The sequence below is a fragment of the Eleginops maclovinus genome, chromosome 18, assembly GCF_036324505.1.
Source record: "Eleginops maclovinus isolate JMC-PN-2008 ecotype Puerto Natales chromosome 18, JC_Emac_rtc_rv5, whole genome shotgun sequence".
NCBI lineage: Eukaryota > Metazoa > Chordata > Actinopteri > Perciformes > Eleginopidae > Eleginops > Eleginops maclovinus.
This window is the reverse complement of record NC_086366.1, coordinates 26,474,707-26,502,173: the sequence shown is the minus strand read 5'-3', so window position 1 is coordinate 26,502,173 and position 27,467 is coordinate 26,474,707. Positions and strand designations below refer to the sequence as shown.

Sequence of the window (27,467 nt, the reverse complement as noted above, 5' to 3'; positions counted from 1 at the left end):
TTCGTCCTCCGATTCTTATTTTTATACACCCAATGAACAAGGTTAGGTGGTTAGGGGCTTGTTGTGTTATATCATGTGTATCATGTCATGTTATCTTGCCATTACATAACGTTTTGTTGTGGACCTCACATGACGTTGCATCGCATGACCTATAATGACATCGCATATGGTATAGCATGATCCAACACACTGTCATGTGGTGTCTCATCTCCCCAGACAGTATGCTGTAATGATATATTTAATGTATACATTATGGCAATGCAGTACATGTGAAGAGTAGAGCAGCCCAATTATTTGTATGCACTAAAGTACTCCCTGTACATATTATAAAACCTATTATATTAATCATGTAAACATGCTCATATATTCTTGAGAGACATTTCAAAGTAATGGTTCAGCAAAGAATTATTTGAAAGAATTCCTCACAATAGAATTTATGTATTTAATGATACGGGTCAGATATGCTGGATTTAGCATTGTTTAATTATCCTGGTTTAAAATAGCAGCCCAGTGCAGATTGTGGATCCCCTTTCAGGTGTAGCCTGGATGTGGAGGGGAACTTAGCGATGAGGTCATTGTTGTGAAATCCAAACAGCGGCCTCCCGGGGACAACACGAGTACCCCTGAGGCTCTGAACCCGAGAGAGGGAAGTGACGATGGTTTTATTGTTGGTATCAACAAACAGCACTCAGGGCTCTACCCAACATGACTGCATGGAGTTCACAGCTGATCCATGCAGTTTTCTGGGGGGAACGTCACTAACTTTCCTTTCAGAAATGTGGGAAACACCTGACATCAGCCTTTGACCTACTTCACTCTACCACTTGTGTCTGGTATTTTATTTCAATATCTGGCCTCTATTATATTTTGTCACAGGAAAATGATTTTTGTGATCCATGCACATTTGTCTACTGTTAAAAAAGGATCCAAATCTGGTACATGAATTTATTAAATATCCAATAAAGTTTTGTCAGTAGGTTTCAGTGATTGCATTGAAAGTTTTAAATACACACCAAATGTAACAATAGTGGGAAATCAGGCTCTTTCACATAACAAGTTAATCATCAAAATATATTTAAAATATCAAAAGTATAATACTCATGCAGAACGGCCAATTTCAGAATAATATATTCCACTTTCAGTAATTTTTTGTCAGTACTTATCACGGAAAGCCCCCTAAAGTAAGATTTCCCACTCGGAAAATTTGAAAAAACATACACCCCCCGACCTCAAACCTGAGATGGATGTGCCCCTCTTTAACAAAATGAAAGCTGTAGTAATATACTGTGTATAAGCACTTCTGTTGTATTTGTGTTTCTTTAAATCAGTTATTCACAGTACTGTCCAATCTATGCTTGATGTCAAAACAAAAGTCGTGACTCAAACTTGTTTTCTCTTCCGATTAAATTCTGAGGTCTGTTATTTCTTTAGCTGTTCTCAGTAAAAAGAACAGGTTCAACTAACGAAAGGATTAAGTGATATAATCTCTAAAGCAGTCCGTGTTTCCGACCGCTGACAGACACTTCAAGACCCTGAGATTGTTAAATGATCTTATATTGAATAAACTCTAATGAATGTTTTGACCTCACTTTGTCTTTATCTGCTCGCTCTAAGTGAAACACAGTTTAACTGTGACTTGTGAATCTGTCTGAGCCTTTAACTCTATACATCCATACAGTCTATGTATCCATCCCATGACAGGTGGCATGACCAATGAGTATATCACTATTGAACATCAGAGAGAGTTAAGAGAAAATGTCAATATTTTTATAGATTGCCCTTCTGATGTGTATTTAAACATGTGTTTATTGTTATTTATATATAAATAACCTACTGTATTAAACTGTATAAAATGGCTGAATGAAAACAAAACTATGTACTATATCTTTGATACCCTCACTTTTATATTATACTCTTTAAACCAACATGTTTCTGCACATACTTTACTGACATCTCATTTGTAAACACTGGCATTAAATATCTCTGAGATATTAAGATATATCTTCTATCTATTCAAAGACTCACACCTTCCTGGTGTTGCAGGAGAAAAAAAGTTGTGTGAACAGACTGATATGCTGCAGATGCACATTCCTCCTCACTGTGTTGACTTGACCTATCATAACAGGGATTTGTTGCGCTGTCAGAGACTGAGCAGCAATACACACACACACACACACACACACACACACACACACACACACACACACACACACACACACACACACACACACACACACACACACACACACGCACCAGGTCCATCTGCCCAGCTCCGTTTTGAAAGATGAGGTAATGGTGTTGCTCTACAGAAGTCTGACACCTTCTGTCTTCCAGGCGAAAAAACGAATGAATCTGTTGTACATGCCAGAGCCCTTTTTATATCAGAGAAATGTTAGCTGTAGTTTTGAATGTCACTAACAAGCAAGTTTCTTCATTATATCTCTGGTTGCTAACACAAAGCATCTTATCGTCCCATCAGCGCTCTCCTAACATTACAGCGTGCAGGTGATATGGTAACAGAGAGACGCTGGGATGCCCCTCAGGTAGCTTTACCTTCACCTGTTAACAGGCAGCTTTGTGCCGACTCACGTGGCAGAGACAGGACTAATGCCAACCTCCTGCGGTGCCTGTTTAGCAGATAATTATCGCAACAACAGTGGGAGCTAATTTGTGAGATGCAGGCGAAAAAAGACAGGGAGGGGGGGAGAATAAAGAAAGAAAAACGAAGGAGCGATAAAGATTTTCACTGATAGGGTGATTAAAACACCAAAAAGTTACACATTACTAAACAGGAAACAGGACCAAACAGAGGAGAAAAAGAAGTGTAGGCTCATTGTTTGTCTAAGTTTTGGTTCACTTTCTCCAGCTTCATGGCTTTAACATTCGTTTTGACAAAGAGACACAATGTAAGACACACAGTGAAAAGAGATGTACAAGAAAATAAAAAATATTCATCACCAAATATGTTTCAAAATCCAAATCTGACATTCAGCTTCAACTTTGGGAACCAACATCTGTACAATGTCATGAGAGCACAGGCCATATAGATTTGGTTTTTTATTCACATATGTGTACAAAAAAGAGGGAACCAGCCAATGCAGAGATATAAAACCCAACCAATGGGAAAGTCGGGACGCATACAAAGGTGGCCATTTAGCCGCAGCATACAAAGTGCAGTGGTGTTCACGATACACTTCCAGTAACAGAACGTAATGCACTATGGTGCACAGTATCCGCTTTTTTAAGGCGCTGGTCAGAGGCATTCATGTAAAGCACATAATCATAATCCAATACCGGTAATAACTGTTAATAAGTTAGCTTACTCACTTGCCTTTTTGACCTGCTTTACCACTTTTGCTGTAACACTGTGAATTTCCCCGCTGTAGGACTAAACCAAACTTAGTTTTCGAAGATTCTTTGCTAAGATAAAAAATAAAGCAAAGCTGTAGGCTCGAATAGGAGAGATGACAATAATAATCATAACGTATGCATGCTTTACACACGATAGCGGAGATTGAACAGAAAAGAGTATGGGTGCTATATCACAAAAATACTGATTACCTAAAGTTGCTTCAGGGTAGAACAATAAGAAAAGATTAAAAGTATAAATTCCCAAGAACCAGGGCTTTAAACTTGAGTACTCTTTAGTTATTTTACAAATCATTCCCCCATTTTTCCCATTTTGAATTTGATTCCGAAGTCTGCCCCCTCCCTGTGTTTCTAAGTCCGCCCCTGAATGAGGGGAGGATTAGCTTCTTGATAGATGGAAGAGTAGGTGAGGTTGAAACCAGTGATGTCATTATAGCAACCCAAACCCTGGCTGAGCTTTCAGTTGGGGACACATGCTGAGGCCTTCTGTTGTGGTTACCACAGGACAAATATCAGACAAACACACTCGATTTGTCTTACCTGGCGAGAAGGGGGTATGTACTGGAGAGAAAGAGAGAGCGAAAAGGTTAAAGAGTGGGAGATAATGTCACATGTTTAATACTTTAATGCCAGTGATGGCTTTTCCACAGGTGGGCGGAAACATCTTATCTCCAGAAATGTCAACTTTCAAGGAACTAAGAAAAACAAAGTAGCCCTGTCTGAAACCTACCACACATTTTCACTTTCTTTAATTAGTTGGTTTCCAATTCGTGTTCCTCAGACCAGAGAGGACATCATTTAACCTTTCATTTCAAGTTGGAACAAGATCATGTGAAAAAGAATTAGTGTGTAAATTGAACAGGTTTACTAACCTGAGGATGGTTGACATCCAGCCAGATCCATCTTCATCTTCTTCTTATATAGAGGTATTATCTTTTCTACCATCTGGAATATCATTTTTATAAATGTATTATCGCTTTAATTTACACACGACATCTATTGCAATTCAGCCCGTCCTGGGAGAGGGATCCTCCTCTTTTGCTCTCCCCGAGGTTTCTTCCATTTCCCCCTCCATTAACTGGGGGGTTCCTTTAGAAGTTTTTTTTTCTGATGTGAGGGTCCAGGGACAGAGGGTGTCATATTCACATTCTGTACAAACTGTAAAGCCTCCTGAGAAAATTGTCACATTTGTGATATTCGGCTATATGAATATACTTTGATTGATTGATTGACCTATAAAAAAACTAAAGTATTACAAAGACATTTAGCAGTGACTTAATAAAAACAGTGATGTTTTCCATAATTGAAATTAAATAATAGGCTACTGTGGACCTTAAAACGATTCACCTCACTCTTGGACACGTGTCCTTAAAACTGTCTGAATTTTAATCAAGATTTTGTTTTCAAATCCAATGGGCAGAATTCTGCATGATGAGACCGGGTTGATATATAATACTAAATTGTTTATCATTAGCTAAAAGCATGGGATGTTTGAATTTGTAAAACCATGGAAACATCTTGAATTCAAAGGTTTGACTTAAAATATTGAATTGAGACCCGTTAAGATATTAGATGACAGTTCCTTAACAGTTTTTGGAGGAACTGAAGAGCAGAGAGAGGAGCAGGCTGGCACTACTGCAGGAGTTAGACACAAGTCAGAGGACGTCATTTACATGCTTATCACAGATGCAGAAGTGCGAGGTGTGTGTGTGTGTGTGTGTGTGTGTGTGTGTGTGTGTGTGTGTGTGTGTGTGTGTGTGTGTGTGTGTGTGTGTGCGTGTGAGTGTGTGTGTGTGTGTTTGAGAGAGACAGAGAGAGAGAGAGAGAGAGAGAGAGAGAGAGGGAGAGAGAGTTACAGATGCCGGTGAACACAGAGGCAGGGTCAGAGAGAGGTACACTTTATCTAGTGCCGTCATCTCTCTCTAGTTGCTTTCTGCACTCGGGTTACAAACACACACACACACACACACACACACACACACACGCACGCACGCACACACACACACACACGCACACACACACACACACACACACACACACACACACACACACACACACACACTGCAGGACTGAAAACAAAGCTGATGAGGCTGTTTGGCACGGTACCTGGCAGGTGACATCACCTCAGGTGGCATCGGTCGCTGGCATCAGCAAGTGTTTTGATGTGTGACCAACTCTTCAGCCAGCACAAGTTCTCCTGTTGAACACAATAACATAAATAAAGACAATCAGAATCAAACATCTAATGAATATGAAAATCATCTGGAAAAGGTAATCAATCAAATTTGAACTCAATATCTTGATTAGATGACAGAGACAGCCACAGAAAGGGTTTTGGAACACATTTGCTCTGACACCACAAAGCAGCAGGTTAAAGGCAGGTTTGTAACTTTTTTTGAATTCCAATGTCTAAAAAACAACACAACCTTTGATAAGATCCCATTTTTACGATCGTGGCCATTTTTAAGTGTACATTTGACCCATACCAATGATTTTATTCTCCAGACATCTGGATGTAATATTTTTATGTTCATAAAATGTACCTGGAACCCGAAAGTATTACAAGCATACTGTCGTAAGAGTGAGTAAAAAGAATGCACATGAACACATGGACAAATGATATATAAAACGCTTTCTTATTAGTCATCACACCTCACTGTGGTATGATTACAATAATGTGAGAGTAACAACTGGAATGTATACACATACACACACACACACACACACACACACACACACACACACACACACACACACACACACACACACACACACACACACACACACACACACACACACACACACACACACAAAACTGTGTTTATTTATATATTGAGGTATATGGATATTTTAAAGCTCATTTATGTATGTGTGTGTGTATTTACAGTGGGGAGAACAAGTATTTGATACACTGCCGATTTTGCAGGTTTTCCCACTTACAAATTATGTAGAAGTCTGTAATTTTTATCATAGGTACTCTTCAACTGTGAGAGACGGAATCTAAAACAAAAATCCAGAAAATCACATTGTATGATTTTTAAATAATTAATTTGCATTTTATTGCATGACATAAGTATTTGATCACCTACCAACCAGTAAGAATTCCGGCTCTCACAGACCTGTTAGTTTTCTTTTAAGAAGCCCTCCTGTTCTCCACTCATTACCTGTATTAACTGCACCTGTTTGAACTTGTTACTTGTATAAAAGACAGACTCCAACCTCTCCACAATGGCCAAGACCAGAGAGCTGTGTAAGGACAACAGGGATAAAATTGTAGGCCTGCACAAGGCTGGGATGGGCTACAGGACAATAGGCAAGCAGCTTGGTGAGAAGGCAACAACTGTTGGCGCAATCATTAGAAAATGGAAGAAGTTCAAGATGAAGGTCAATCTCCCTCGGTCTGGGGCTCCATGCAAGATCTCACCTCGTGGGGCATCAATGATCATGAGGAAGGTGAGGGATCAGCCCAGAACTACACGGCAGGACCTGGTCAATGACCTGAAGAGAGCTGGGACCACAGTCTCAAAGAAAACCATTAGTAACACACTACGCCGTCATGGATTAAAATCATGCAGCGCACACAAGGTCCCCCTGCTCAAGCCAGCGCATGTCCTGGCCCGTCTGAAGTTTGCCAATGACCATCTGGATGATCCAGAGGAGGAATGGGAGAAGGTCATGTGGTCTGATGAGACAAAAATAGAGCTTTTTGGTCTAAACTCCACTCGCCGTGTTTGGAGGAAGAACAAGGATGAGTACAACCCCAAGAACACCATCCCAACCGGGAAGCATGGAGGTGGAAACATCATTCTTTGGGGATGCTCTTCTGCAAAGGGGACAGGACGACTGCAGCGTATTGAGGGGAGGATGGATGGGGCCATGTATCGCGAGATCTTGGCCAACAACCTCCTTCCCTCAGTAAGAGCATTGAAGATGGGTCGCGGCTTGGTCTTTCAGCATGACAACGACCCAAAACACACAGCCAGGGCAACTAAGGAGTGGCTCCGTAAGAAGCATCTCAAGGTCCTGGAGTGGCCTAGCCAGTCTCCAGACCTGAACCCAATAGAAAATCTTTGGAGGGAGCTGAAAGTCCGTATTGCCCAGTGACAGCCCAGAAACCTGAAGGATCTGGAGAAGATCTGTATGGAGGAGTGGGCCAAAATCCCTGCTGCAGTGTGTGCAAACCTGGTCAAGAACTACAGGAAACATCTGATCTCTGTAATTGCAAACAAAGGTTTCTGTACCAAATATTAAGTTCTGTTTTTCTGATGTATCAAATACTTATGTCATGCAATAAAATGCAAATTAATTACTTAAAAATCATACAATGTGATTTTCTGCATTTTAGTTTTAGATTCCGTCTCTCACAGTTGAAGAGTACCTATGATAAAAATACAGACCTCTGCATGCTTTGTAAGAGGGAAAATCTGCAAAATCGGCAGTGTATCAAATACTTGTTCTCCCCACTGTATATAAGTATATGTGAGATGAAACATTGTGTTTGTGCTTTTCAAACAGAGATTGTGATTTGTGTGTAGGTGCTGTCATCAATTCAGGCTTAAAATATTCATGAGACAGTTAAGACATGTGTAAGAACTACTGACTTCGTTAAAATCACATTTCTGCACCTCAGAACATTTTGACAAGCTTTTGTCAGCTAATTTTTAAAAAAGTAATCCAGGGACTTCATGATACATAAACCAGCAACAATATAACAAAGGCAGTCTTCCAGGATTACTGACGGTAACAATCTTCACTCGCATTAGCATTTATCATCCCATCTCTACCAGCTGACTGTTGTGTGTCCATCTCAGACTGGCAGAGGGTGTTCGCCCGGGCATGTACCTGAGAGGGGACTCAACCCCCCTTTTACCAAACAAGAGGGCGTGCACCAATCTGCTGCTGGAGGAAGAATGAGTGCGTTTTTCAGGCAAGCTGCCATTTCCAGCTGATTAAACAGCCACCAACCCTGCAGCTCTGCTGAGACGCCCCTGTCTCATGCCCTGCAGCTGGAGGGTGGGCCCACAGGACAATGATCTGAGGGTCGGGGGTCACAACAGCAGGGGTGTCTGTATTCATTTCTCATGCTAATCCTATACATGGTTTGCAGACTACAAAGTATAGAAGCTGAAACAATTAGCCTGCTGTAAGGACTACTTTACCGCTGGTTCTTCTCATTAAAACTGAACATCATACGTGTTGCAGACCACACCCTGAATATTAACATGTTATGTGTCAAAGTGAGATTAAAACACAAGTCAAATTAAATCACTGAACACCAGACATTCTTCAAAAATTAGTTGAGCACTTTTTATTAAAAATGTGTTTGTGAAATATTCATTAATTATGTATCACTGGCTGACTCAAATTTGGATTAAGAGATTAAGCATTAATGGATTCCAGTGTTTAAAAAAAACATTCACTAATACAGGATTATAATTTCTAATGTTTGGGTTTAGTAAATCTATCCTAAATGCCATCAAACACACAGCCGGGTTTGGTCTCTGTCTGAAGGAAACAGATCTGTATTTGAATTATTCTTAGTTTTGGACTGCATTCAGTGAAAAGTAGCAGAAACACCCATAGGAACAATAAAAACTGGGACATAAAGATAAATTATTTTGGGCATATGAAGCTGAATATCACCCTCAAAATTGGCAAAACAAAACCATTTTGCACCAAGGTATATTTTACCTATGGAGCACCGACAAAAACACGAGAATGTTGCCGTGGCTTCATTGATATCTAAGACAAAAACACATGAGTAACTTTCTCAGAAAGACATTGTTTTCCCATTAAATAATGCAATAAACATTTTGCTGGATAATTATATAGCACTACATCAGTGCTGCTAGATCAAATCTTCATTTGACTGGATCAAAATTATACTTATTTATAAACTCAAAATAACATGTTTGTATAACCATGATGATGTGTCTGTAGCGGAATGTGAATACGTATTTACTCAAGTACTGAATTAAATTGAACTTAACTTCGCTCCACTACATGTATTATATATATTAGCTAGTTAGTAAGTTAATGTACTTGCACAATTTGAGATTATTAATAGAAAATACAATTAAACAATTTATGATCATTTTTTTCTTGTAGTTAAGGAAAACTCTCCTCACATTTTCTGGTTTTTGTACTTTAAATATATTTTGATGTCAATTCCTTTGACTTAAGCTAAATATCTGAATAATTCTTCCACCGCTGCAAATTTCAGAATAAGATCACGATCATCTTTAAAGTCAAATAAGAAGAGGGGAAAGGCACTCTTTATTTTCTCCCATCTTCTTTGCAGTCTGTAAAAGTAAAACATCTAGACTCTAATCACAGGTACTCAAAAGTAAATACTGAGGCGCTGTTTGCACAACACTCAAACCGCCACAGTTGTTGTTACACATCACTGCCGGCCTTTTTTGAGTGCATTAAACACGGTGTTTTGTTAAAAGGCTAATAATCACGAAAACCACTCTACTAAAACACAGGAGGACATGTTGAAAACTCCTTCAAGAGGTGTCTAGCCTAAACTAAATCCCAAATGTCAGAAATCATAGTTGATGATAGTTATAATAGTGTTGACACTTGAAACAAATGTGTTACAATAAACAGATCTACTGCACAGAAAAGAGCTGACTCAGCTCTATACCACACAAGATCACATTGTGTTACTTTACAGCTGCTCCAGATGTGTCAAACTGTGCAGGAAATTTGGGTAGGCAGCTGGGATGAGGAGGAGGGTGTGTATGTGTGTGTGTGGATGGGTGGGGGGATGTTTTTGTTGATTCCTGTGAGGAGTTGTCACATGTTGAGGAAACGTCTTGAGTCCTGAGGTGTGAGATAAGAAGTGGGAGGAGGGAGGCGGAGGAAAACTACAGGATGTGAGAGGGGTTAAATGTTACGTCGCAAAGACTAAGTTAACAGAATGACATGTGAAAGCACTTACAGTTATTATGCAGGAAATATTAAATTGTTTTCTTAAAAGTGCTGCACAAAGTCGCAGTTTGTTACAAACAAAACAACAGAACAGAAAGAGAGAAAGTCAGACAGCAGCATCCTGTCAGGAGCATGTCAGCACTTGTCCGGAGGAGACGGAAGTGGTCTCCCCAGCGAGAACTGACCATCAAAATAAAAGCGGGACAGACAAAAATATAAATGTCATTCTTGGGGAGAACGGTACAGAAAGAAATTGAAATAGAGGATACAATAAAAAAATAAAAATAAATTGTAAACGATGTATCCTGCACTGTTAATATAACTGTTTTCTTTTTCACATAGATACATATGTGACACACAATCAAATACATGTTTGACTGTCCTGATGAATAAATAAATAACATTTTATTTTCATTCCCTATGGTAAAAGCATGTTTAGACATGGTATGTCAGATTTTTTGTTCATAAAAATACACATATAGGAAAAGAAAATGAAAACGACGAAGCAAGGACTGCAAAAGTCAAGAAAGATAAAAAATAAATTCACAAATATACCCGAGGAATAAAAGGGCTCCGTTGTTTTGTGCAGGAATGTGCAAAAGTGAACAACACGACAATTTAATGAGATCAATTAATGTTGTGGTGCGTTTTCTTCTGAAAGTCAACACCGGAAGTTGGCGCTTGTTCTTCTGCGCTGACAAAGATAGTGAGGCAGCAGAAGAACGCTCAAACCTGACAGACTTCTCTGAGAAGAGCACCGAGAAAAAGGCTGCTCTGTTATTCAGTTCTTCTCGTCGGTATATCTGTTCTGATGGGTTAATAACAGACAACAACAAGCTGATGATAAACTGTGACAATCAACGCCAGATGTTTGACATGGAATGACACGATTTCTCCCGAGTGGACTTTCAACATTTTCTGATACTTCGCCGGTTGTTTTGGCACATTGTATCCCCTCTGATGTCCACCTGTTACGGCTGCTCTCTGCCCTGCACACAGCCTCACCACGGAGCGTCAGATACAGCCAGTAAGTGCTTTACCAAGAAATTCCTTCTTCTTTACTGCCGCAGAAGTTGTATGAGTTTTTGACAGCTTAAAGATGCATCATCTGTCCAGCTGTCAGAGAAAAAGAATGGTATCGGTACATATCTACTTTTAAATGATTTTGTCAACATTGACTTTCTTTTTTTTAATAACAGACAGTATTGACCCTTCCACCCTTTCGCGTTATTTAAAATGTTCTATGAGACATCTAAGATTCAGAAACGTGAACGGAAACAAATCATAAATCAGAGTTAAAGGTTGACGATATTTATCTGCGATATAAATCAAATAAGCTGTGTCTCGCAGTGGTAAATACCCCAGAACGGGAGAACTGTCTAACACTGGTTGATTTCTCAAAGAATAATGCATTTATGATACGTATTTAACTTAAAGCAGGGATGTTGTTCTGTAATTCCACATCTTTAAGAATTTTCCCAAAACGTTTTTTTTTTAAAAATAACCCGAAATACACTGGATTTCATAGAATATATAATGACACTTTGCGTCGAGGATTTATCGTCACTATTTTCTCGATATTTTCCTACATATCATCAGTTTATTGCCGAAGCAGAGAGAAATCCCGGCGTGGCTCCGCTTTCTGTGCGTTTGTGTATCTGTACCTATGATGTGTACGCGTGCGTGATTCCTCGTGCACGATCGGCGCGGATCTGTTTACAAACAAGTCTCGTGCCCTAAAAGAGGGGAGGCGCTGCTGCCCCCTAGCGGCCGGTCAGATCCTTTCTAATGCAGGTTGCTGGGTCAAACTGGTGGAGAAAGAAGCTCAATAGGGCTGAAACGTACAACTAGAAATGTATATGTGTGCTATGTGGTGCTTTTTGTATGAGATGTATTATCTTATTATTATAATAAAATGATTGTTTTGATAATATAATGTATTTGTATTGATAAGATATCATATAAAAAGTATATCTTATCAATTATTATATTATATATAATTATATCAATTAAATACTACTCAAAAACGAACAAGTGCTTGAGTTTTGTCTATTTGCACGTGTTTTCTTATTTTTTTAGTGCATTCATTTCTCAGGGCCACTGTTGTTTGTTTACATTCCATCTGTCTGTTTTTTAGACGACTATGTGTATACATTTAGTTTTGATGCTGCAGTATATGTTGTCTTGGTTTGTTTGACATATGTGCATGTTGTGTGTGATTTAGGCTACTACTGAGATGGCCCGTGCAGAGACCATCGAGAGCGCCGGGGAAACTGAAGGAGAAGGAGGAGACGGCCCTCGCCACAGCACCTGCCGGATGGAGCTGCCTCGCCCCTTCTACAACTGGCCCGGTCTGCTCACCACGACCACCATTACCACCGGCTCTGTGACTGGCACCGGTGCCTTAGACCTTCACCAAAACCACCACCATCTGCAACCTTTGCAGGCTCTCTATATGTCATACCCGGTGCCTTACCCCAACCCAGAGGTCCAGGACGAGCCCCAGACTCACCAGCAGTTACCTGCATTATCGCCATCACCAACGCCTCCTTCACCACTCTGCCATCGGAGGGAGGAGAGGGGACGTGGCGCAGTTGCACCCAGTGTCTTCTCAGGAGAGCAGTCAGGTAAGATAGTCCTATTCACATTTAATCAAAGAAATCCAGCGTGATCTAAGTTATTTTTGGGGGACAAAATGTGTTATATCTCTTTAGTAATAGGATGTAAGTTGTAGCATTGTGTTGTTGAAACCATGTGGGTTAGCTCTCCCTTTGATTTGACAGACAGGGATAGAGGATCAACACCAGGCACATCACTTATCGTTTAGCACAGTTACCTCAGAGAGAAACTCACAGATATGTTTGGCCTCATCTGAAGGTGGAAACAGATCTATATTTTTGAATTATTATACATGTATACTATTAAGGGCAGAGGTGTATAAATATGTCATTTTCAGCATCTGCAAAAAAAAAAAAAAAAAAAAGGAACTTACACCAAAGCTTATTTTACATACTGAGCACTAGCTGTGGAAATAATAATGTTGCATTGGCTTCATGGAGGTCAAAGACAAAAACACATGAGAAGCTTTCCCATTAAAAAAGCTTTTAATGAGAAGTCCTTTAAATATATATATAAAATATAATGCAATAAGACAATTTGTTAGATAACTATCACAGAAAATCCAAATATTAATACACTTCTTAAAACACATAATATGTTTGTGTCCCCATGATGATATAGTCCGTGTCTGACCGGTTTAACTACTCTCTGGTGACCTGTGGTGGAATTTTAAACATTGATTCACTGCCAATCCCTGCTGTAGGATAAACATTAGATAAAAGTGGATGCAAGTTCTGACCAAAAGTCATGACTCAGCTCTCCTCACAGCATAGTGAGACCTCCTCCCTTAAATAAAGACAGAAGTTGGCAGGAGAGTATGGGTTTAGCCTGTGCCGTGTTTTCATGACAGGAGACTGTTTGGGCAGTGTTGATGGGGGACAGGTGGAGGGATGAAGAGGATGTGTGTTACAACTGTCAGAGGAATAAACATGTGACGCTTTTGGCCTTGTAGCCAGCAGACCACTGAGCTCAAACCGGTTTTGTTCATGAGACAATCTACAGAGTCTTTCTGTCTGGAGTTCACGAGGGGTGAGAGGAGGGGAACGTACTATGACAATGGTGGTTTCTAACACTGAAAATTCATTTGACATTTTATAGTACAATTATTTTTGACATTTTTATTATCTCTATAGTGGGACTGGGATCTCTTTCATGGATAGACCTTGGACCTATTATTATTATATTGTCAAAAATGTCTCTTTTTTGTTGTATTTTGGGAATACAGGCTAAGTACAGGTACATGGCTATACGTTTATCATTTTCATCTGCAGCAGTTTTGATTGGAGTTTTTCTCATATGTTCAGTCAAAACAGAAGCACTTTGAGTTTGGTAAAGAGCGAGACACCTTATATAATGTTAGGATGAGTCACGCAGAGTCTAAACTTAGATAAGTATCCTGGAGGGGAATTTGGAGGCTTTAGAGAGGGAAATTCAGGTGTAGGCATTCACAGGATACAGGAAAAGCAGGTTAACATTAGTCAATGTGTCTTCATGTTGTGACAGAGGTGTAAACAGATACATTGCCCCCCCTCCCCCCCTTCTTCTCTCAGGTCAGCTGTGCATCCAGGCATGTTCAGACATGTCTTGTGCTGCAGTCTGGCTGCAGAGGAAACAATGTGCTGCGTTTCCTCAGCCAGGCAGAACTCAGTCTCCCAGTCAGTCTGTAGTCTGCCCAATAGAGCTCCTCTCTCTGGTTTTAAGCTTAGTTTAATCTGTCAGAGTTACAATTATTTAATCAGGTTTATCAGGCTATGAATCAAACAGTGAGTGAGTTAATGGGAGAGTCACTTGGTTATCCACTCAGTAAATAGGGAATTATTCAGTTAGATACTCAGCAACCTAGTGAATGAATTAATCAGACACTTTCAGTTATTCAAAAATCAATGTGGCTTTGTCCAGATAATCTGTAAATGTACCAGCATGTCAGGTAGGTAAACAGTCACTATCCAAGACTTTGTGTCGATTTGTAAGTTAATTTGTTGTATTGTGTGCATACAGAGGTGGAGAAGTACTCAGATCTTGTACTGGAGTAAAAGTAGAAGTACTCAGATCTTGTACTTGAGTAAAAGTAGAAGTACTCAGGTCTTGTACTTGAGTAAAGTAGAAGTACCAGAGTGTATAAATACTCTGTCACAGTAAAAGTCCTGCATTCAAAATGTTCCTCCAGTAAAAATAGAAAGTACTCTCCTCTAAATGTACTTAAAGTAGCGACAGTAAAAGTAGTCATTGTTTGATTGGTCCATTTCAGAATAATATCTCTGATATGTTTTATAATGATTGATCATTAAAGTGTTCTCAGAGCTGGTAAAGGTGCAGCTAGTTTGAATGGCTTTGTATACTGCAGGGTAGCTGCTGGATTTACTCCAGGTGAACTAAAGTCTGATTTAAGGGCTGATTATATTTACCATCATTAATCCAGATCTGTAACTAAAGGGATTAAATACATGTAGTGGAGTAAAAGTACACTATTTACCTCTGAATTGTAGTGGAATTGAGTAGCATAAAATGAATATGCTCAAGTAAAATACAAGTACCTCAAAATGATACTTAATAAAATAAAATTAAAAGATACATTTTAAAATGCACTTAAAAAGGTTTGGAAGCTAATGTCCTTGCAGGATTATTGATGTTCTATATCAAATATATATATATATATATATATATATATATATATATATATATATATATATATTTGATTGCATTTTTAGTAAGAGATGTTGGATCCAAGCATCAGCTAAATAAATTAGCTGAATAAAAAAAGGAAGGAAATTGTTTGTTAATTTATTTATTATTTCTTTGGCTAGTCAGATAATTTGTTTGTTATTTAATTAACAGCATAAGTAAATTGGTGGTCTATCAACATTAAGCTTTATCTGCTTTAGTCTGTTTTGATTTGTAATGCCACCCCTTCACCCGGCAACCAAGTCCCCCTGCAGTCTCCTGCATCCCATATTTATCTGCTTTCAGGATCTCTGTCACCTTGTCACTCTGTCAGCCTATCAAACAGACCAGTTCACCTCCAGCCCTGCCCCCTTACCTCCCTCCAGCCTATCACAGCTCAGTCCCCTACTCTGCCGGCCAATGGCATAGAGACGTCTTGCTGGCTTCAAGTTACCTTGGCAACAAGCCAGTGTTTCCCGTTTGTTATTTTTTTCTCCCGCTCTCTCTTTCCTCCCTCTCTGCCTCCATCTCCCCCTCTGTCTAGTCACCTGCATCTTTAAAGGATCAGTTGTAATCCTCCTAGCAAAGTAGATGATGTGGTTGCCAGGGGTGCCGGTTTCTGTGGCAACAAAGAGTTGTGGTTGCCGGAGACAGGGGTCCATTCACAGGAAAGCTGAGGACAAAGTCAGAAATAAGATAAAGGTTAGAACACAGGTTATCTAAAAAATGAACCTAAAACTACACGATGACAGAGAAAATGATTTTAAATGTAATATATTAAATCATTTTTCATTATTATAGATAATCAAACAAGAACAATACATTTATTTTATGAAATGTACCAACTTTATTTTATAAATATGTTAAAAACAATTATAAAATGCAGAAAGAGAAAAAACCCTTTTTTAATTTATTTGTATATAATTCTAAACACATTATTTATTACATAATAAGATTTAACTTAAAAAAGCAGACAATTAAGCAAAAAAATAAACAAGCGAGTAGGTTAACATGGGAGATAAGAGACATGTTAAAAAAACAAAATCTTAAAACATCTCAGCTTTCATAAAACCCTCAAACCTCGATTTGTCACGCTAAAGCAACCAGACAGAAGGGACAATTCTAGAAAAAACAACTCTAGATCTGTAAACACAACACACACACACACACACACACACACACACACACACACACACACACACACACACACACACACACACACACACACACACACACACACACACACACACACACACACACACACACACATACAGTTCTCTCCATACCAGACTTATTAAGCAGATTAAGAGATTACTCTCCCAAGTTCCATGAAGAGGAGAAAGACTCCCCATCAGGCTCCTTAGGAACTTGTGGTAACGGAACAACCCAATAGGAGATGCTGTCATTATTTCTGTAATGTTGAATGTTTACACAGTTTTGCAGTTTAAAAACTCCCTCTGCTATTCTCTATGAAATATGATACACTTTGAGAGTAGCTTCTTTTATTTTATGCAACTTGTGAAAATAATGTGTTTACCTTTATGGGAACTTATCTCTTCTGTTTGTGAAGTGAAGTTTTCTGGGAAGTGTGTGTGTTCACGCATGTGTGGTCTCCCAGGTTGATCTGCCTGCCTATTTGTTGTGTGCACACAGACACCCCCCCCCCCACACACTTGAAGTGTATGAATAAAACACTTGTGTCTTTTCAATGAACTTTTTTCTCAAGAGAGAGACAAAGAGTAAGAGGTTAAGGAACAACTACTTTAAATTATAAAATAAATATGGGGAAATTCATGGTTTTATGTATATTTGTTATATAAGTATATCATTTCTGAATTAATTTAGCATTTTTTTCTGCTGCAGACTCGCACAGAGAGGAGCCCCAGGAGGCCTCCAGTAGGCAGGGGCCTCTACCGGACCTACTGCCCCAGAACGAGCACCTATCCTGGGCTTCCCCTCATCACAGAGCCCCTGGAGAAGAGGCAGTGCAGGAGCAGGATATCAGGAGGGTGGCCCAACAGCTGAGGACCGTCGGAGATGAACTCAACACCACAGTCCTCCACAGAGTGGTAAGAGGGGCAGGGCTTCGATGCGTTATATAGAGTGTATTTAGCTGTAAGATAGGCAAATTACTCCAATCCAGCGTCATTATCACAATTTTAGAAACACCTGAGCATTCAGTTTCATTATTGTGAAGGATTCTAGAGTGGTTTAATTCAAAGATTCAAAGGGTTTATTGTCATATGCAAAATAGCTACAGTGAAAATCTGTCCCATGCTCCTCCAACTGTGCAACATACAGTATACTTTAGACATGAAAAGAAGAAGACATAACATTTTGCAAAAATTGTGCAAGCAGCGCAAAGAAATGCAGGAATAATGGTTTGTAAAAATGAATGTAAATTAAACCTTTTACAGTGGAATAGTGTGTGTGCGTAGTGTCACAATGATTCACTTGGTCTCACACAAACACACACAATTTCTGTATCAGTTCAATGTGCTCTTGCATGGCTGAGCATGTGAGTTTGCATGTTATTGCGTGTGTGTGTGTGCGTGCGTGCGTGTGTGTGTGGGGCCGTATTGAGGACAGATCAATACTCGCGTGTGAGATTTAATCAATGACATCTGTGAGCCAGTTTTCTTTCTTTTCACTTTTTACTGTGGATCTTTTTTTACACATTTCAGTCCTAAACTCTTTCTACCTCCCTCTCCTCCTTCCTCTTTTGTCTCTGCAGTAATAAGTGATATAAATGAGAGCTTTTCAGAAACTGTAATACAAAATTCATTTTGTATTTCAAATTCATGTTCCCTCTCATATATTCTACAGTTTCCTTCCTCATCACTCTTGCTCTCTTCTTTATAATTCTATTGTACATTTAAGTACTTTATTAGTACAATAGTTTTTAACAATACACGAGCGAAGAAAAGACGCCCTAAACACAAAACAGATTTCACACCCAAACAACATAATGATAGTATGTTTGTACACTGCTGTCTGTCTGTTTCCTTTTTAGTGTTATGATTTTATTTCCCTCCCCCTCCCTCCCCTGTAGTCTAGTTCGCGTGAGGAGTTGGCAGCAACTCTCCTCCTCCTCCTCCCTCCCCCCACACACACACACACACACACATCTCCCTCGCTGTCCCGCCTCATGCACATAAACAAAGATGACGTCACCTATAGTCTCGACTCACACACAGACACGGATCATGGATCACACACATGGGTGCACACACACACACACACACACACACACACACACACACACACACACACACACACACACACACACACACACACACACACACACACACACACACACACACACACACACACACACACGCTTTATAAGGGTGCAGCAGCTCCTGTTGCAGGCGTGTGATGCAGGTCTGTGCCCTCATGGAGCTGTCTGTCCGCTCCGTGCAGGGAGACAGACAGAAATGTTTTTGTTTACTGCCGGGCCGAGCCAAAAGCACAGCCACACACTTCTTCTGTAGAGCAGTTAGAAAACAAAAGCAGGAAGAAAGGAGGGATGGAGAGAGGGAGGGAGGGTTAACCACAGGCACGTGAGGTTCAGACAGTTCAGAGTAGCATCTTAACACACTCACACACACTTGTTTATCCTCTTGTTCAAGTTTTTCATAATTCCACACCATACAGCATGTTGTCTCTTTTTCTCTTCTACATCCTTCTCCTGTTCACAAAAAGAAGAAGATGTTTCCTCTAGGATTAGTTCCTTTCCCCCCAGGTAGTCATGATATTCAAACTTAAATTATTTGGCTCACTTGGTGTGTGTTCAGAATGCTGAAGCAGCTGTAAACGTTCCCTGAAGCACTTCAAGAACAATAACTCTTTTAAAAAACAGGTTCCAACCCTTTGTCTTTGTCTAAATTCACTTTAGTCAAATGGATTTTCTGGCATAGCTGCTGCCAACAGAACAAAGGGAACACCATTGACTTGCATGAAGTTGCAATCATGTGATTTAGTCAATGCAGTTTGTATGTCGGGTCAATAAATGCACATTTTTTAGCATCTTGGCCAGCCTGAAAAAAGGTCAGATATTTAATAATCCAACTTGTTTTATCATCTCCCTGTGGGGAGAACATGTGTGTGGTTGTGTGGATCTCTCTGTCCGCCGTTAATCTCACATGCAACAGTCTATACCTTGTGGCCATTTTTGGGCTTCTCCTGGTTGCAAAATATGAAAAAGAAAATGTTTTACCTCTGAGTCTTTATTTTTAGAGGCAGAGGCATAAGGAATAAACAACTAAGATAGAATAAGATAAGACTACTTAATTGATCCCAATTTTAGAATTACTTTACATTTTCTCAACTGCTTCCATAACGAAAGGCATTACCAAAAAGATCAAACCGTACATTGTTTGATGCAGGACTCTTTGTTTTTGAGGTTTACTGACAATGCAAGGGAAAATGTCGGTCCTATTTTGGACGACAAATGAATTCCATACCTTATAAGTTATCATCCACTTGAGTTAACTTTGTGCCTTTTGTTTTTTATTCATCTTGACCGAATATTTTGGACTAACGTCTCTTTGTATATCTCTCTGTTGCAGGGTCTCATCCCGCACTGGCAGGACTGGAGAGATGTCTGCCGAGGACTCGTCAACTTCCTCACCCAGGCTCTTAGCACTCTCTACAGGATCACGTAAAGAGGCTGGTTACCATGGCGACCTGATGCATCCAGGAATGTGGCTTGAACGGAACAACCCCGATTGGTCGCAATCCCGGAGGATTTATGTGACCAGAAATCGAGACAATTTTTTTTTTAAGAAAGGGTTTGTGGGGGGCGGGATCAGCAGCTGGATGTGTTGGTGCCACCTGTGGGCTGAACCACTGAGTCAGGGTGCTGGCTGTGGAGCTGTCTGTCTGTCAGGCTGCTGGTACACAGCTGCAGCTGACCAGCCGTCTGCCGTTTCCCTACCTGTATATTTTGTAAAATCCACTCGCTGTCTCTTCCATCAGTGTGTGTGTGTGTGTGTGTGTGTGTGTGTGTGTGTGTGTGTGTGTGTGTGTGTGTGTGTGTGTGTGTGTGTGTGTGTGTGTGTGTGTGTGTGTGTGTGTGTGTGTGTGTGTGTGTGTGTGTGTGTGTGTGTGTGTGTGTGTGTGTGTGTGTGTGTGTGTGTGCACAGGTTCTAACGAATAGGTTGAAATACAGATATTTCTAAATCTGCCTTTTTATACCCCAGATGAGTTTATAGGTCAGCTGTTTTGGAATTGAAGGTCTTCATGGTCCAATGGAGCGTTTAATATCAGATACCATTTCCTGGAGGATGTGTTCTTATTTCCAAATGGAAATGGATGAAATCTCTCCAATTTGTTCCCTTTGTTTTGGTACAAAGATACGGACGTGACCTGACCCTTGTCTGACGTGTGTGTTACTGTATTATTATAAACTGTGAAACTGGATGCTGAGTTTGCTTTGCAGGGAAAATGTTGGCTGTTGTTCCACAGAGTGAACCTTTCTCCCAATCTGAGACTGCTTCATTTCACTACACCACGTGCCTTTCTGCTCAGCGAATCCTACAACCAATCTCTGAAAAGCAGGACAATCACACAGACAGACAGACAGACAGACAGACAGACAGACAGACAGACAGACAGACAGACAGACAGACAGACAGACAGACAGACAGACAGACAGACAGACAGACAGACAGACAGACAGACAGACAGACAGACAGACAGACAGACAGACAGACAGACAGACAGACAGACAGACAGACAGGGTTGAGTTAGCAAGTTTCATTTGCATGAGATTTAAATGCTCTGCATCAGCATGGTTTAAGGTCATTTAAGGACAGAGACATGCTCCTCCTCATACTGCCAGGAGCTGGCGCAGTGTTTATAGATCCATCTGTACATATTCTTTTTGAAGATTAATTTTTTGATGGACTTATCAAAGCGAGAGAGTTCACAGCTATGTTTGTGTTTCTGACCGGCCGTTGGCATTAGCAGAGCAAAATTAAATCCAGTGGATTTGAAATGGTATTCCATGATTTAAAGAAAGATATATGATTTGGACCATTTGATTGTTAAAAAGTATTTGATGTTTTGTAAAATGACCCCTTTGGTTGTGCGTTTACTTTCATTGTAGTTTGGAAGAAGATGTTTATTTCTCATTTAAAGAGCATAATTTATTTTTGAATGTAGCCTGTATGTGTAGCCTGTTTGTTTTTGTTTCTTTTTTTTTACGCAATGCTTTATTTATTTATTTTTCTTACATTCCTGATCAAAACTATGATTTAAGCTGTACTTGAGTTGTAACTGTTAACACAGATTGGGAGCTAAAGCTGTCGAACACACCCAAAGTGGATTCATCATTTTGAAAAGGCAGCAGAAATGTATCATTTAGAATGTGGTCAGCTTTACAAAGTGGTAATTTTGCTTGCCACAAAAAGTAAATGGCTCATTCAAATAAAACGGTACTCTGCTGTTAAGTAATGATCCTATTATTATTAGCCATGTCTTTGGCAGTAAAGCACAAAGGGTTTATTACAGGTTTCTCCAGACTTTTCATGGAAATGGAAAGCACCAGAATTCTGCATTTATTCTATTCAAAGCACAGAAAGACAGAATCAAACTATTAGCAATATCTTTACACTGAACTGAAAACCACTGAAAATCAACCGGGTATTTCTGATGTGTGTCACTGCTGCTGAAAAAAACGACCGTTGACTTAAATTCAATGTATTATGTCAACAGATTTCACTTGACTGTATTAGGTTAGTTGAAAGCAACAATATTAAGTTGAACCTAATATTTGCTTTCAACTGTACAGTTATATTAAATCTGCTGATACATTGAATAAAGGCAGTTTTTTCAGTGTACCTCTAATGTTATTGGATTTAAGTACCCCGTTAAGTTGAGTATTTTAACTTTTATTGGATTTGACTGAAACATGGATCATGCTTCAGATTCAAAGGTGTATTGTCATGGTATAATTATGTCATGTATCGCAGGTTCCTCAACAGTGCAATTACAAGACATCAGGTCTCTTTAAACGACTGATAGAAGACGTGATTGTTTTGTATATTTGTTGGAGAAGAGTCTTGTTTGTACATTTCTGGAAGCCTTGAGGTATAAAGTCCTGATGATTCCTGCACCATGACGCCCAGCAGAGAACCAGCCCGGCTAGCTACATAACCTTCTCACTGCCTGTGTGTCCATGGTTGTGGTTCTGTTTGCGCTCCGTGTCAGTCACATGCAGTGTGTGTTTGCTGTTCTTCAACTCTTTTCTATTGTAAACTTTCTACATGATTTTGTACTTTTTTTCTTCTTCATACAATAAAGATAAGGAGAAATATATTCACTAGTTTGGTGTTTTATGTCTGACAGTATGAAAGAGATGCAGTGTGCTCTGTATAAACTATAGACTACATAAATAACACTTGATATCACGAGAACTAATATTTTTAGTTTGATAAAATATTAGACTGGAAAAAAGTTCTGTTGTTGTTTTACCATAAATCCTGTTTCATGAAGAAACCCTTAGCGTGTGAATAATTAAAAATACCAAATGAATTCTGATGGATAATGAGTCTGAAGCTCCAATAGTTTGACAGTTCAGGACTGTTTATTTTTATTGAACTGGATTATTCTTTGGCTGGTATATGTTGCTTCTATTGCTTTTGGCACAAAGAAACTCCTCACTGACCAAATTTTAGAATAATTGAACCAGTGTGTTTTATTCAAAGCTGCCATCACATCCATTGTCCATTGTGAGACCCTAAACTATTCCAAGTACTCAAAACTGTAGGTAAAAGTACACAGTGTAAAAAAGTCCTGCATTCAAAGTCTTAATTCAGTAAAGTACAATAGTACTTTAACATCAAACCATACTTGAAGTAATATACAAAATAAAAGTAATGCAGAATGGTCCATTTCACAATAATATAATCATTGTATTACAACAACTGACGCCTTATCGTGTTCATCACTTTAAATGTTTGGTTGTAACTTTACTGGGTTGTGAATTTGTTTCAGGAACCATTTTACCTTAATCTATAGCAGTAGATCATCATTAATTACTTGATTGCATTTTGTATAATAAATCCTAATTTGCAAAGCAACTAAAGCTGTATGGAGTGTTATAACAGAGTCGAAAACACAGTATTCGTCTCTAAATTGTAGTGGAGTAGATGTATAAAGTTACTTTAAATAGAATAACCTTTACTTCGGTAGAGTAGAACTTTTCCAATGTTGTACTCGAGTACAGTGGTAGAGTAAATACACCTCCCCCCTCCCCCCGCAAGTAAAGTAATAAAAGCATCTCAGGAGACTCTTTTGCTAAAAAGATGAAATAAATTAAATGAATAAATAAATCCCACTCATATTTATTGAAAGCCACAGGAGTAGACTCTGGGACAAACCGTGGATTGTGATTTGGATGCTCTGAGAGGACAGATGCAGATGTTTACAGATGTTGGTGCAGCGCTGTGGTCTGCAGCACATCTGGAAAGCAGCAGGGATTAAGAGTCATAATAGGTCAAGACCGTCGCTGCCCACACACACACTCACAAACATACACACCCACACGCACACCCACACCCACCCACCCACCCACACACACACACACACACAGACACAGACACAGACACACACAGACACACACACACACACACACACACACACACACACACACACACACACACACACACACACACACACACACACACACACACACACACACACACACACACACACACACACAGTGTTTACAACGATAGGACACATGACAATCTGGTGCAGGACCTGCAGCAAATGATTGCAGAACATGTTTTGATGCTTTTATGAAGACCTGAAATGACCCTGGTATTGCACAGTGGTTACAGTGTCATTGGGCGCTGTGGCTCAGGGGGGAAATGTGCGTCTACCAATCAGAGGATCAGCGGTTTGACCCCCAGACCCTGCAGTCAACATGTAGGAATGTGCTTGGGCAGGATACTGAACACTAAATTGTTTCAGTAGGCATATCTACGCTATAAGAGTGTATGTTAGTAGCTTTGGATGAAAGCGTCAGCTAAATAAAGTCTAATAAAAAAAACAAGTAATTTAATTTATTAACATTCCAGACTCTAATTCCTGGTGTTCTCATGAATGAAATACAGCAGGAATAAATCAATGTTTTTCTATCACATTTATTTTCTCATTTATTGCCTGGTTGGTTTTTTTTTGTTTTATTAAAAAACACTTGTGTCAACAAGTGCATTACCTGCCATTTAAAACAATATGTGTTGGGAAATTATCAATAAAAAAAAGGTCCCCTAATAATCCTTAACTAATTTGTTCTTTTAACATCTTACTTTACCTTTCTATTGATTCCTCAGTAAAAATGTTGTCTCTTTTCACATAAATTGAATTGCCAGTATTGATGCATTAAGGTGTAAGTTAGTGGGAAGCAGGATTTTCCGGTTGTAGCTTTAATTCCAAGTGTTTTATTTACTGTAGCGTATGCATCAACACTGATAAGATGATCTCATGTTTTCTGTGTACTTTTTAACCATTTTAAAGTGACCAGATAATCAAATAAGTGCACCGAAGTAAAAAGGACATTTCCCTTTAAAATGTGCTGAGGAAAAAGATGGAAAACTCATCAAATGGGTTTACTAGTAAATTACAATGACCTCAATAGCTGTAATGTACTGAAACAACTGTATTTAATCCACCTCTGCTAATAAAGGCATGTTATGCTATATAACTATTTAAGATAAAAAATTAACCCAGCATTTAAAGGTAGGACTTACGCTACTGACTATGAAGAAGCAGACATCCAAAATGATTAAGTAATCTAATGCTAACAGAGATCAGTCAATGGGCTATCATTTTGATCATTGATTATTCTTTTAATCCTTTGCATTAAAAAGATGCCATACAGCTTCCAGATTCTCAGATACAGGATTTTATTGCGTTAGTGTGTGTATATGAAAGTACATTTAATGTCATTGGATTTCTCACTGTCATTTATTTAAGTACACGCATTGTGGTGTAAAGAAATATCATTTTGTTTTTCTATTCCGACACTTTTAGTCAAAGTTATTATTCAATGAATTGAGAAAATGTTATTCAAATTAATTAACTGTAACTGCCCCGTTAATCTGCACATAATAACAAGGCAGGAAGTCAACGGTTAATAAGGCCTAGGAAAGACTCGGCACACACACACACACACACACACACACACACACACACACACACACACACACACACACACACACACACACACACACACACACTGTTACTGAGTCAACAGGCAGTATTGAGACTAGTTATCCTTATCTAAACTCCTCAGCAGAACGAGCCAATCAGGCAGGCCTTCAGAACAAATGCAGGGATCTGATTGGCCGCAACAGCAGACACTTGGTGTTTGCTGCTAAGTGGAGAGAGTGACCACACAGCGGGGGCACCAGGCTGGGATTTAACACTGTGTGTGTGTGTGTGTGTGTGTGTGTGTGTGTGTGTGTGTGTGTGTGTGTGTGTGTGTGTGTGTGTGTGTGTGTGTGTGTGTGTGTGTGTGTGTGTGTGTGTGTGTGTGTCACGACAGGATATGAAGGAAGCGATGGATGGAATAATAAGAGAGAATGGAGAGACATTCCAGCAGAGTCAGCATGAGGAGTGTGTGAAGAGCTCATTGGATGTGTGTGTAGCAGATAAGGGTTGAGGTTTAATTAAAGGGGCAGATTGAGCTTAAAGCGAAGTCCTATAATTAATCTCCTCTCCTTATCCCAGTAAAAGAGCAATGGTTCCATTCCAACACTCTTGTTTTGCTCCCGTTGTGCTAATCAGCTGTAAACACCGCTCACAGTATTGTGTTGATCAATATTCAGTGTACTTTTCATTCTTCTGTGCTCTTTCTGATCGCAGCACCTCCCTGTTGTACTGAGAAAAAAACCCAGTGTGTGAATGGACACATCATATTTTGTATGTTTTTAAATAAATTGTCACACATTGCTGCTTTTCTACTTTAGTTCTACAGGTTAAGGTCAGGTATTAAAAAAGTATATAATAATCTGTTTATGAGGATTATATCAAGGAACAGGGACTCACATTTACTTCTTACTAAAAAAATGATGTGCATTTGACATATGAAATTTGAATATGTGATAACATACCAAAGTACGACATGTTATTTATTATTTATTTGTTTTTCATAATTCAATGTCTGGTCTGCTGCCAATTACACACATTTATACATTGACAAAGGCTCGATGTCTGGTACGTTTTCCCTGGGAAAAATCACCCGAACATACAACATATAGCAGTGATTCCTAATCTCAAATAGGGAGTCATTTAGAATTTGGAACGACTGTTGGTGTTTATGAGCCAGTATCATGATTGAGCAACATGTGTGACCTCACTATAAATGGTTGTTGCCAGAAACTGCTGGCCAGATACAGGAAGTCGTATTACTACTGAATTCTGCTTGAATAAAAAACTGTACAAAAAACAAAACTTAAAAACAAACAACTTTCAGGCTGTCGTTTGGATCAGTTGGTAGAGCTGACGGACCATGTACAGAGGACCTGGGTTCCAATCCGGCCCCGGACCATGTGCTGCATGTCATCCCCTCTGTCTCCCCCTTTCATATCTATCGCTCAAATGAAGGCATTTAAAAAAAACAAATAACAACTCTGACCACTGGATTAACTCTTTTGAGACACAAAAAGACAGTGGTGCAAGAAGTTTCCAGATCCTATTCTGAAGTACAATTCTACAAAAATATTACACTTAGTAGAACATTACTTGAGTAAAATTGCACAAGTGTTATCACTAATGTGCTTAAAGTATGAAAATTACAACATTTGCATCTGTAGTGTAGAAGAGCTGAAGTATAAAGGAGTTGCTTGGGGCAAAGTACAGTACAGTTA

The 27,467-nt window shown here is 39.3% G+C and overlaps 1 protein-coding gene across 1 annotated transcript; it reads left to right on the top strand.

Moving 5' to 3' along the window:
• Positions 1-11,022: 11,022 nt before the first annotated feature.
• Positions 11,023-22,908, top strand: LOC134880579 (uncharacterized). The gene is made up of 4 exons (XM_063907564.1): positions 11,023-11,332; positions 12,530-12,932; positions 17,449-17,654; positions 20,157-22,908. Exons 2-4 carry the CDS (start codon positions 12,542-12,544, stop codon positions 20,250-20,252), a joined length of 693 nt encoding a protein of 230 aa, XP_063763634.1. The 5' UTR covers positions 11,023-11,332; positions 12,530-12,541; the 3' UTR covers positions 20,253-22,908.
• The last annotated feature ends 4,559 nt before the right edge of the window (positions 22,909-27,467 follow it).